This window comes from Rhinopithecus roxellana, chromosome 21 (assembly GCF_007565055.1).
Source record: "Rhinopithecus roxellana isolate Shanxi Qingling chromosome 21, ASM756505v1, whole genome shotgun sequence".
In the NCBI taxonomy this organism is placed as follows: domain Eukaryota; kingdom Metazoa; phylum Chordata; class Mammalia; order Primates; family Cercopithecidae; genus Rhinopithecus; species Rhinopithecus roxellana.
The window spans coordinates 36,701,560-36,714,073 of record NC_044569.1 but is presented as its reverse complement, the minus strand read 5'-3'; the positions used below and the strand labels follow the sequence as shown (position 1 = coordinate 36,714,073).

At 45.6% G+C, this 12,514-nt stretch overlaps 1 protein-coding gene across 2 annotated transcripts in view; it reads right to left on the bottom strand.

The window, feature by feature from the left end:
• Positions 1 to 12,514, bottom strand: part of ZNF236 (zinc finger protein 236) — a 146,736-nt gene that overhangs the window by 8,907 nt on the left and 125,315 nt on the right. Inside the window, exons 28-30 of one of the 2 annotated variants that reach the window (XM_030925730.1) lie at positions 6,703 to 6,900; positions 3,191 to 3,320; positions 2,129 to 2,326 (exon numbers count right to left, since the gene is read on the bottom strand). In XM_030925730.1, coding sequence (XP_030781590.1) covers positions 2,129 to 2,326; positions 3,191 to 3,320; positions 6,703 to 6,900 — 526 coding nt within the window. The remainder of the gene's footprint in view (positions 1 to 2,128; positions 2,327 to 3,190; positions 3,321 to 6,702; positions 6,901 to 12,514) is intronic. The other variant, XM_030925731.1, reaches the window with a different exon arrangement.

The window sequence follows — 12,514 nt, the reverse complement described above, 5'->3', positions numbered from 1 at the left end:
TCAGAAAAGAGAAGGAAATCAAGGGCATCCAAATCAGTAAAGAGGAAGTCAAACTATCGCTGTTTGCTGATGATATGATTGTTTACCTAGAAAACCCAAAAGACTCTTCCAGAAAGCTCCTAGAACTGATAAAAGAATTCAGTAAAGTTTCCAGATAAAAAATTAATGTACAGAAATCAGTAGCTCTTCTATACACCAACAGCAACTAAGCTGAGAAATCAAGAACTCAACCCCTTTTACAATAGCTGGAAAAAACAAAACAAAATAAAAACAAACAAACCAAAAAAAACCTTAGGAATACACCTAACCAAGGACGTAAAAGACCTCCACAAGGAAAACTACAAAACACTGCTGAAAGAAATCACAGATGACACAAACAAATGGAAACACATCCCATGCTCATGGTTGGGTAAATCAATATTGTGAAAATGGCCATACTGCCAAAAGCAATCTACAAATTCAACACAATTCCCATCAAAATACCAACATCATTCTTCACAGAATTAGAAAAAACAATTCTAAAATTGATATGGAATTAAAAAAGAGCTCACATAGCCAAAGTAAGACTAAGCAAAAAGAACAAATCTAGAGGCATCACATTACTTGATTTCAAACTATACTATAAGGTCAGAGTCACCAAAATAGCATGGTACTGGTATAAAAATAGGCACACAGACCAATGGAACTGAATAGAGAACCCAGAAATAAACCCAAATACTTACAGCCAATGGATCCTCAACAAGACAAACAAAAACATAAACTGGGGAAAGGACACCCTTTTCAACAAACGGTGCTGGGATAATTGGCGAGCCACATGCAGGAGAATGAAAGTGGATCCTCATCTCTCACCTTATACAAAAATCAACTCAAGATGGGTAAAAAAACAGTCTAAGATCTGAAACTATAAAAATTCTAGAAGATAACATTGGAAAAACCCTTCTGGACATTGGCTTAGGCAAGGACCAAGAACACAAAAGTGAATGCAATAAAAACAAGGATAAATAGCTGGGACTTCATTACACTAAAGAGCTTTTGCATGGCAAAAGGAACAGTCAGCAGAGTAAACAGACAACCCACAGAGTGGGAGAAAATCTTCACAATCTATACATCTGACAAAGGACTAATATCCAGAATCTACAACAAATTCAAACTAATCAGTAAGAAAAAAACAAACAATCCCATCAAAAAGTGGGCTAAGGATATGAACAGACAATCCTCAAAAGAAGATACACAAATGGCCAGCAAACATATGAAAATCACTCAGCATCACTAATGATCAGGCAAATGCATATCAAAACGACAATGTGATACCACCTTACTCCTGCAAGAATGGCCATAATCAAAAAACAAAAAAATAGTACATGCTGGCGTGGATGTGGTGAGCAGGGAGCACTTCCACACTGCTGGTGGGGATGGAAACTAGCACAGCCACTGTGGAAAAGTGTAGAGATTCCTTAAAGAACTAAAAATAGAACTACCATTTGACACAGCAATCCCACGACTGGGTATCTACCCAGAGGAAAATAAGACACTTGCACACGCATGTTTATAGCAGCACAATTCGCAACTGCGAAAACAGGGAACCAACCCAAATGCCCATAAATCAACAAGTGGATAAAGAAACTGTGGTATATATACACAATGGAACAAAAAAAAGGAATTAATTAATGGCATTTGCAATGACCTGGATGAGACTGGAGGCCATTATTCTAAGCGAAGTAACACAGGAATGGAAAACCAAACATCGTATGTTCTCACTCGTATGTGGGAGATAAGCTATGAGGATACAAAGGCATGAGAGTGACACAATGGACTTTGGGGACTCACGGGGAAAGGATGGGAAGGGACTGAGGGATGAAAGACTATAAATAGGGGGCAATGTATACTGCTTGGGTGATGGGTGCACCAAAATCTCACAAATCATCACTAAAGAGCTTACTCATGTAACCAAACACTACCTGTTCCCCCAAGAACCTATGGAAATAAAAAAATAAAATAAAATAAAGCACAGGTTTCCAGTCCACACAACTGAGGCTGTACCACGTGCAATGCACAATCACTGTGTGAACTGAAGGAAACAATGTATGCGAAACACAGGGTGCCTCGCAGGCCACTGAAGTGTACGCACCCCCAGGTGCAGTGTTCTCACCAGCATAGCTGTGCGCCCGCTTCATGTGCAGCTTCATGTTGCTCTTCTGTGTGAAGCCCATGACGCAGTAGGCACACTTGTAGGGCCGCTCCCCCGTGTGCTTCTTCATGTGCACCTGCAGCGCGCTCTTCTGGTTGAAGGCTTTCTCACAAAGCGTGCAATGGAATGGCCGCTCCCCTGTACAGAAAATGGCACATGTCAATGTCTCTAAGCAGAGGGTAGTGGACGCCTAGGCTCTACCCTGAGGTATGAACAAGAGGGACTGAATGTTCCTCTTTTCTCTTAGGCTTTCAGCCTGGCTGTCGTCTGAACAAAGGGCTGGAGGAGCCATGGGGAGCCCAGAGGGAGCCTGGCCAGGTCCTAATGACCCCCAGCAGATGGGGCAGAGGAATCAGAGAGCCATGGAAGGGCCACGGTGGATGCAGCCTGTGGAACCCCAGGCCCACAGTGAGTCGTCAGATGATCACGACAAAAATGAGCATGGGATGATGTCTTGTCAGGGCAGGGCAGAGACAGAAGGGCTGACACAGAGCTATCATGTACCAGTCAAGAGGCAGAGAGATGGGAGAGCTTGTTTCTTTGTTCTGTGTGTTTTTTGTTCTCTAAGAAAAAAGGTTTGAGCAGATTTAGGTGGTGTAGGAAAAGCCAGTAGAGAAAAAAGTTTTAAGACAAAAGAGGAAGATTAAAAATTAAGTTCCCCAGTGACATGAGGACATGGGACCCAGACACTGGGGGCTGCCTGTTTGCTCTAGCAGGAGGGAAGGAGGGATGTGATGTGGTCAACATCTCAGACACGGCACGGGAGCCTTGAGTGGTGCTTCTGTTTCCTGTGGTCACAACGTAAGCATCAAAATCTTCCATGTGAAAAGTTAGTTAAGATGATAAATAGGTCAAAACTCAGGGGAAATGGAACATGTAGACCTTGCTTTATAAATAAGGCATTCCATCACTCGCGAGTATTGTACAGGTGGAATTCTGTTTTCTCGTCCATAGTGTCTACTTCAACGAGTAAGGAAACAAAAGCACATCCCTCCCTGTTACCTGTGTGGATGCGGCTGTGGCGCTCCAGCTGGCTTGGTTTGGCAAACGCCTTCTCACAAGTGTCACATTTAAACACTCTTGGCTTCTGGGAGCTCAAAGAGGGGCCGGCCTGGTGTGTCTGCATGTGCTCCTGGGAGACAACACACAGAAAAACCAAGAAACGAGATCAAAACGGAGCTTTCGAGACTAGAAACAAGAGGAAGCAAATGACTGCAAAGTTCAGGTCAGTAGCAAGGACAAAATCAAAGGCTAATCTGTGATTTGTGTCCTTAAGGACTTTATCCATTGGTAGTGACAACAGGGTGATGGGCTTGGGGCTTCTCGGGGAGACTCCGGTCCCCACCTGAGCTTTACCGCCTGCTAGTTATGTGCCTTGGCCACATCTGTGTCCCAAATCGGTGTAGAAATATCTCCTTCATCAGCTTTAACTGAGACCAAGGGCGTCAAGCCATGAGCCTAGTGCAGGAGTCCAGGAGAGCTCTCTCTGTTGGCTGTGGGGGATTCTGTCCCCGTTTCACACACGAGTCCACCCAAATGTCACGGCCCGAGGCCACCCATAGATTATGGCCCGAGGTCCCGCGGCACTCAGCTGGGATGTGTTCAGTGACTCTCACCCACGAGTCCTTGCGGAATGCCTGTGATTCCAAAGTGCATTCCCCCGGTGATATGACAACTGCCTCACGGTGGCTCTGGAGGCTTCTAAAGCCAAGAGGAAACTGTTCCCTTCTCACGTTGTGACTGGCAACCTGCCAGAGATACTGCATTCATGTGACGGCAAATTTCTCAAAGATCTGATAGCTGCTGCCCTTGCAGGCACCTGAGGATGTGCAACGTGGTTATTTTCCAAAATTGCACAAGCATAATAATTATCCTGATAGAATCCCAGTTTTTAGACCTAACCTCTACCCTGTAAGGCAGGAGTCATGGAAAAGTACATGCTTCTTGTGTGTGTTCAATGTGACTGCCTGTGTTCCAGTTACAGACGTCGCATTGCTCAAGGCCCAGCACAGCCTGGGAGGTGGATATAATGAAAGCAGCAGGGTGGGAAAAACAAACTCGGGAGGTGAGTGCGGGAGCCTCCCCAGCACGGCAGACCAGGCAGAGCCAGGACTGCAGGTGAGGCCTGACCAGTGACACCACCACCCCTGATGACACCAATCACCATCAACAGCTAGAGTGCATTCCTCGCCCACTCCGTCTGGGGTTCCCACCCAGTCCGCGTTGGATGTAACCACAGTCACACTGAGCACTAAGCTTCCTGAGGATGGAACCACCTGTTTCTGGGACCACCTTCTTTGCATACAGCAGGCACTCACTGTTTGCTAAGCTGAAAGGAGGACAGAGAGAGTCCATGCGGGAACAGAGTGTCTGGTGGGGCGGAAAGGAAAAGCTTTTATAACCTCGGCTTCTGTTTGTCTCTCTGACCTCCAGAGAGAGAAACTTCCTGCGGTGGTAACAGTACATGCGGCTGCCGCTCTATGCTGCTGACTTTAAAAGAAATACTGACAAGCTGCACTCCTCAAAGGGAGGAGTTAGGCTTACCCTGCGGCATAGGTTACTGTAAACCTAGTTCTCCCTAGAGAGTGCTCTCTGAGACAATGGCAAATGTTCCTCAAGAAAGAATTTCATCATAAAATAAGTTTGCAATCAGCTGGAGTTAATATCATTCTTACTGCAACACACCTGTCAGCCTGGCTCTGCTACAAGTGAGGTGTGAATTTTTAAGAAGGGGAGGTGCTGTGCCCTGAAGTTGGTGGGGACTCAGCAGAGCCGCCAACATGGCCATTAGCTCACCGCACCAGAGGATGCTAATGCAGTCCTGGGGCAGGGAGATTCATCAGAAGGTTTCAAAAGAAAGAGTCCTGTTGATAGTTTATTTTGCTGTGCAGAAGCTCTTAAGTTTAACTGGATCCCATTTACCAACTGTGGCTTGTGTTGCAATTGCTTTTGGCATCTTTGTCATGAAATCTTTGCCTGTTCCTCTCTCCAGAATGGTATTGTCTAGGTTGTCTTCCATGGTTTTTAGAGTTGTGGGTTTTACATTTCAGTCTTCAATCTATCTTGAAACAAAAAACCAAGTATCACATATTCTCACTGGTAAGTGGGAGCTAAACGGTGAGAACACATGGATCCATAGAGAGGAGCAGCTCACACACACTGGGGCCTCCTTGAGGGAGGAGGGAGAGGAGCAGGAAAAAGTATTGGCTACTTAGCTTAGTACCAGGGTGATGAAATAATCTGTACAACAATCCCCTGTGACCTGAGTTTACCTATAAAACAAACCTGCACATGCACCTCTGAACCTAAAGTGAAAGTAAAAAAATTTAAAAATAAAAAAGAACCCAAGCAGCCAAGCAACAGGCTTCCTTCAGGCACAGAGAGGGAGGAGTGAGGGACTCGGGGCTCACCAGCCCCTGGAGGGACCTGGGAGAGGAGCCACAGCAGGCGCCACAGGTGGGGCCCTGGGCTTCCCAGCCCGGACAGGACAGGACCATCACCACTGACACCACTAGCCTGCAATACACCCAACGCCCGTGTGCTCTACTCCACACTCTCAAACAGCCATCCTAGTCACAGGGATCCAAGGATTCCAGTTTCTGGGACAGGAATTTCTCCTTGAGTAGGACTCTCCCTTCTTCCTGTCCTACACTCATTAAAAGACAACAGACGCACGAAGGCCACAAACAATCCCCGCCCCCCAACATACACAGAAACCCCAAGGGTCCAGCCATCTTAGCACAGCTTTCCTTCCCGGCCAGCGTGGCATGCCTCTGCCCTCCGCATGGCCTGGCCAAGGCTGGTCAGAAATTTTGCAGGCTATCCCTCACTTGGAATTTGTCTGTTTTTCTAATGTTATGAGGTTTTTGGGAGAAGTGTCATTTTCACCCCACTCTGCCAAGGACAGATGCAGTCTTGATGTGTGGGTGCTGACGCTGGCCACGGCCGCTGGGCTGGAGTGGTGCTGGCTAGGCATCCGCGCTGCACGCTCCTGTGTTCCACCCCTTCCACACCCCATTCCCTTCACACGGAAGACGCGATGGATCTGCTGCAGTGGAAAGCGTGGGCAGCTAAACCTTGGGAGGCTGAAGGGGCATCTTCAGGGCTGGTCCCCAGGGTGGGCACACATGCATTTGTTAGGGCTGCCCAATGCCCCTACAGAAAGTTCTACCAAGTCACAGCCTTAACAGCCATTATGTGAGCCAGCCTCTGTTTCCTGACAGTCTCGACAATGGGTGCTGACAGACTTTTACATTTTTGCCAGTCTGATAAGGGAGAGAGGGCATTTCAATGTTATTTTAACTTGTGTTGCAAACTGATTGTGAGTTGCAGGTGAATATGCGATCCATCTGTATAGCAAGCGGACCTCTTACAACCAGAACAACAATAACTCTACATCTATTGAGCTTTTCCTCAAAAACACATGCCGGATTCCCAGCCAGTGTTAAATCTTGGACTCTGCATCTCTAGCCGCCTGGGGGGCACACAGCTGTGCTGCGGCACGGTGGGCCTACCTTGAGGTGCGTGGCGCGCTTGAAGGCCTTCCTGCACACAGGGCAGCCGTGGATGCGCTCCCGGCCGTGCACCTCCTTGCTGTGGTGCATCAGCACTGCCGCGGACGAGAAGGCACGGTCACACTCCAGGCACTGGTGTGCCCGGCCCTCCTTCTCGGGCTGGCTGCCCGGGGCCAGGTTCCCAGAGACGCCAGCTACCTGGAAAGAGCCAGAAATTCTGTGACTTTCCACTCACTTGGCTGGATTTGTGGAAGTCTGTGAACTGACAGACACCATGGTGATAACAGGGACATTCCTAGCATGGACGCGCCAAGCCCACGCTGCATGTCCTATCATCAGGATAATTTAGCCAGAGGCACCTTCCACACAATATGAGACCAGAATGCACACTGTCTTGCAAGATTGAGACCGCACACAACAGCAGCTAAGGAATGAGCTCTGTGCTGCACCGACCAGGTGCAAAGTCCAGCTCCAACGTGACTGTCCGGGCTACTCTGGGCCAAGTACTTAACCAGTCTGTGCTTGCGTCCTCATGGGAGAACCACCTGCCTACCAAGGGCTGCATATGGCAGGCAATCACTAAATGCTCGCTACTGGTAGTAGCTTTAGATAAACAATTCTTAACAACAAAAGGTGTTTTTAGCTTTTAATGGAATTAAACCATTTTTTCCAAACCGTGGATCTCAACCAATTAGATTTTCAAATCATCTTAATGGGATGCCACCACCACTTGAAAAAATAATTTTCAAAAATTTTGAAAAAAATTTTTGAGATGGGGTCTTGCTGTCTTGCCCAGGCTGGAGTTCAGTGGCACAGTCACAGCTCACGATAGCCTCAAACTCCTGGGCTCAAGCAATCTTCCCACCTCAACCCTCCCAAATACCTGGGACCACAGGTACGTACCACCTCACCATCATGCCAGCTAATTTTTTTATTTTTTGTAGAGACAGGGTCTCCTTATGTTGCCCAGGTTGGTCTTAAAACCCCTGAACTCAAGGGGTCCTCCTGCCTCTGTCTCCCAAGTGCTGGGATTACAGGTATGACGCACTGCACTGGGCTGACTCAGCTTTTATAAACAAGAGATTCCGGTTTTGCAAATGCAAATTTCTATGTGATGGCTTAACAAAACCATTATAATGCAAATTAATGAGATCTGTCCACATTTTTATTATTCCTAGTTTATCAAATACTTTTTCATTAATTCTGGAATATAGTAAGTAAACATTAAAGAAAAATACTTAAACAACAAAAAACGATTTATACAGGGTGCTATATTATTAATCTGTGCTATAATTTTAAAAAACGGAATGGGGAAAAAAGGAACAAAGGAAAAGATCAGAAAAGACATTGCAGCCATGTGAGATGTGCAGGAACTGGTGTCATTCTAGAATATGACACCTGCGTCAGGTGTGTGTCTACACGTATCTGTAGGTGTTATTCTATAACATGATACCTGTGTCAGGTGTCTGTGTCTACACGTGAGTATCTGCAGGTGTTATTCTACAATATGACACCTGTGTCGGGTGTGTGTCTACAGGTGAATATCTGTGAGTGTAAAGAAAAATGACAGAAACACACACGTGTTGAGGTCACTGCATACAATATATTCCATGTGAGTCAAAAAAGTCTGAAAAGCACAGGAATAAATGATACTAAAGGCTGGTTGTGTAACCACAGATAAATGCATGCTGATGAACATCAACTCAAATAAAAACCTGTAGTTATGGAGCGGCCTAACGTCCTCCATCAGTGTTACGAAGCATCTACCAGGAGTCGTGGCAATGAACACAGACAGAAAATTGTTTCTGAACCAAACATTTGACTCATGAGATGTGAGAATTCAATATCCGGTCCACATCATTCAAAGAAAGACAAACGAACACACTAAACTTTAAAAACTATTTCTGCAAAATATTTTTCAGCATAATCGCATCAGAAACAAAGCTTCTGAATCATTGCTACTACTGTGAAACAAATCTCAATGTTCCGCTGAATTCCATAACTACATATATATAAAAATCTACAGACTGAATTATATTAGTAGAATTTTGCTAAAATCATACTTGCCCAAAGGAGAAGGGGAAATTGGTTACAGAATGAGTGTGAGATCATTTTTAAGCCTGAGGCATAAACTTGGCCACAGCTAGAAATAATGTGCTTCCCACAGAAGGTTATTCTGCGTGGGGATGGGAGGGTAGAAGTGTATATGTCTACCCCCTCCCAAGCATGAGGAGTGTGGTTGCTGGGAAGCAGAAGAGGAAGGAAGGCAGCCTCTCACATCCACCTCCTAATGAGCCTGGAAAGGCCTGGCACAGATCCAACATCCTCTGCATCCAGCGGCCGGCACTGGCGGGGACTTAATTTTGTTTGCTGAACTGAAACAAGGTCAATATTTCAGAGAAATGCTGCCCACAACACATACCTGGGCACATGATCACCTTTCTGACCCCAAACCTCCCTCTAAAAACCTGTCCCTTACTAAAAAGTTCCCAGCTGAGACCAGCTGATCGCAAGTAACAGGAAATCCAGGTGTAAATGCTCAAAATGATACTCTTCTATTCAGACATGAAGAGTGAGGTAAGACAGATCTAGGTTCAAACGCCAGCTCTGTCTCTATTGGCAGGGTGACTAAGTTACTCAAAGCTACCCTTAAATCACAGAATCCTTGTGAGTAAAACGGGGCCGTGACACTTAAGACACCTCCCAGGCTGTGGGAAGGGCTCGGCTACATAAGACCACATGCCTAGTGGGAGCCTGGCCTTAGTCATCTGGCCAGCAAGTGTCAGCTCTTTTCTCCTGTAAAACCAGTGTCAAAAGAAGGCCATGGCCCCTTAAGCAGTGAGTGAGGGAAGAAAGGCAGTTTGCTGCAGCAGCTCCCCTCTGATTTAACAGCTTGAAGTTGCTAACAAAGTTAGGTCAGGTCTCTTAGATCTTTAATGGGAAGGGTCAGGCAGAAAGTAGTTCATTCGCTTTTGTAAAGACAGGCTGAGTAAGGGGGCAGTCTGTCAATGGCTCTCTTAGGATAAACATGTTTTTACATTGTGAGTACACATCTTGTCAGATCAGTATGGATTTCTCTTCAGATGAACCATGAAGAAAAAGATTTTTAAAAAGCAAAGGTTGCTGCTCTAGGGACTTCACCAGAGAGCGATGTGAGCCCCAGGCCGTAGTAGCTGCTACAATGCCACCAGCAGTGTCCTCACCTGAGCACTTACTTTGGGCCAGGACCTGTGCTCCGTGCCATGGAACATTACATGCCCAAATTCTGACCACTATGAGGCAGTCCTAACTACACCTCTGTTTGGGGGTTTGGGTTTTTGTCTGTTTGTTTTGAAACACGAACTTGCTCTGTCACCCAGGTTGGAGTACTGTGGTGATCATAGCTCACTGCAGTCTCGAACTCCTGGGCTCAAGCAGTCCTCCTGCCTCAGCCTCCCAAAGTGCTGGGATTGCAGGTGTGAGCTACTGTGCCTGGCCACCTGTCTTAAAAACAGGCCATCACAGATGTAGGATTGCCTGAGGGCTCCTGGCCAGAATGCACGGGAGCAGGGATGTACACACATCACCAGAGGCTACAGCCAGCACTCCCAGCCACTCTGTAGTGGGTTCAGATAAACCCAGGGTGCTTAAAGTGGTCCCAGCTTCCTCCCAGAAGCACAGGCCAGAGGCAGACCCAGGCATGTGTCTGAAGTCCCTGGTCAGAGCCCAGGTCAAAGCCTGGAAGCGTCAATGTGCATTCCATCTGTGTGCATTAGGATGAAATTAGACCGTGATTAAAACCAGTTAATATTGGCAAACAGTGCTACAAGCTAACAAGGGAAATTTACAGAAAACATCTAAGATAATTTGCTACAAGCTAACAAGGGGAATTTACAGAAAACATCTAAGAGAGTTTCCCTTGCTAATTATAGGCATACCTTGTTTTCATTGAACTTCGCTTTTTTGCCCTCCATAGATATCCTGTCATTTTTACAAACTGAAAGTTTGTGGCGATGCTGCTTCAAGCAAGTCTACTGGTGCCATTTTTCCAATGGCACATGCTCACTTCGTGTCTCTGTGTCACATTTTGGTAATTCTCGCAATATTTCAAAGTGTTTCATTACAGCGTATCTGTTATGGTCATCTGTGATTAGTGATCTTTGATGTTACTATTGTAATTGTGTTGAGGCACCACAAACCCTGCCCACATAAAATGGCAAACTTAACCTATAAATGTTTGTGTCTGACTGCTTCACCAACTGGCCACCCCATTTCTCCTTGGGCTCCCTATTCTCTGAGACAAAACAATACTGAAATAAGGCCAATTAATGACCCCACAATGGCCTGTAAGTGTTCAAGTGAAAGGAAGAATCACACATCCCTCACTTCAAAAGCTAGAAATGATTAAGCTTAATGAGGAAGGCATATAGAGAGCTGAGAGAGGCTGAAAGCTCAGCCTCTTGTATCAAACTATTAGCCAACTTGTGAAATGAAGGAAAGGTTCTTGAAGAAAATTAAAAGTGTTATCCAGTGAACCCATGAATGATAAGAAAGTGGAACTGCACTATTGCTGATAAGTAGAAAGTTTTAATGGCGTAGACAGATCAAAACAGCCACAACCTTCGCTTAAGCCAAAGCCTAATCCAGAGCAAGACTCTAACTCTCTTCCATGTTATGAAGGCCAAGAGGTGAGGAAGCTGCAGAAGAAAAGTTGGAAACTAGCAGAGGTCGGTCCATGAGAACTAAGGAAAGAAGCCACCTCCATAACACAGCAGTGCAAGGTGAAGCAGCAAGTGCTGATGGAGAAGCTGCAGCAAGTTCTCCAGAACATCTAGCCAAGAGCATCGATGAAGGTTACTCCATTAAACAACAGATTTTCAGAGTAGATAGAACAGCCTTCTAGTGGAAGAAGATGCCTCTAGGGCTTTCATAGCTACAGAAAAGTCAGTGTCTGGCTTCGAAGGACAGGCTGACTCTTTTACGAGGAGCGAATGCAGCTAGTGACTTTAAGTTGAAGCCAATGCTCATTTACCATTCCAAAAATCCTTAGGGCCCTTAAGAATGATGCTAAATCCATTCTTTCTGTGCTCTACAAATGAAACAATAAAGCCTGAATGACAGCACATCTGTTTACAGCATGATTTACTGAATATCTTAAGCCCACTAATGAGACCTACCGGTCAGAAAAAAATGATTCCTTTCCAAATATTCCTGCTCACTGACAATGTACCTGGTCACCCAAGAGCTGTGATGGAGATGTACAAAGGGACGAATGTTGCTTTCATGCCTGCTAACATGCCACTCTGCAGCCCATGGATCAAGGAGTAATTTCCACTTTCAAGTCTTACTAAGAAATACATCTCATAAGGCTGTAGCTGACACAGATAGTGATTCCTCTGATGGATTTGGGCAAAATAAAGTGAAAACCTGTGGAAAGGATTCACCACTCTATATGCCATTAAGAACATTTGTGATTCATGGGAGGAAGTCAAAATATCAACATTAACAGGAGTTTGGAAGAAGCTGATTCTAGCCCTCATGGATGACTTTGTGAGGTTCAAGACCTCAGGGGAAGAAGTAACTACAGATGTGGAGGAATGGGCAAGAGAATTAGAAGTGGAGCCTGAAGATGACTGAATTGCTGCAGTCTCATGGTATATATAATTCAGCAGATAAGGATCCCATGGTATTTACAACTGTTTAGATAAGGATCTCATGGTATTTATAACTTGAGCAGATAAGGAGTTGCTTCTTATGGATGAGCAAATAAAGCAGTTACTTGAGACGGAGTCTACTCCTGGTGATGATGCTGTGAACATTGTTGAAATGTCAA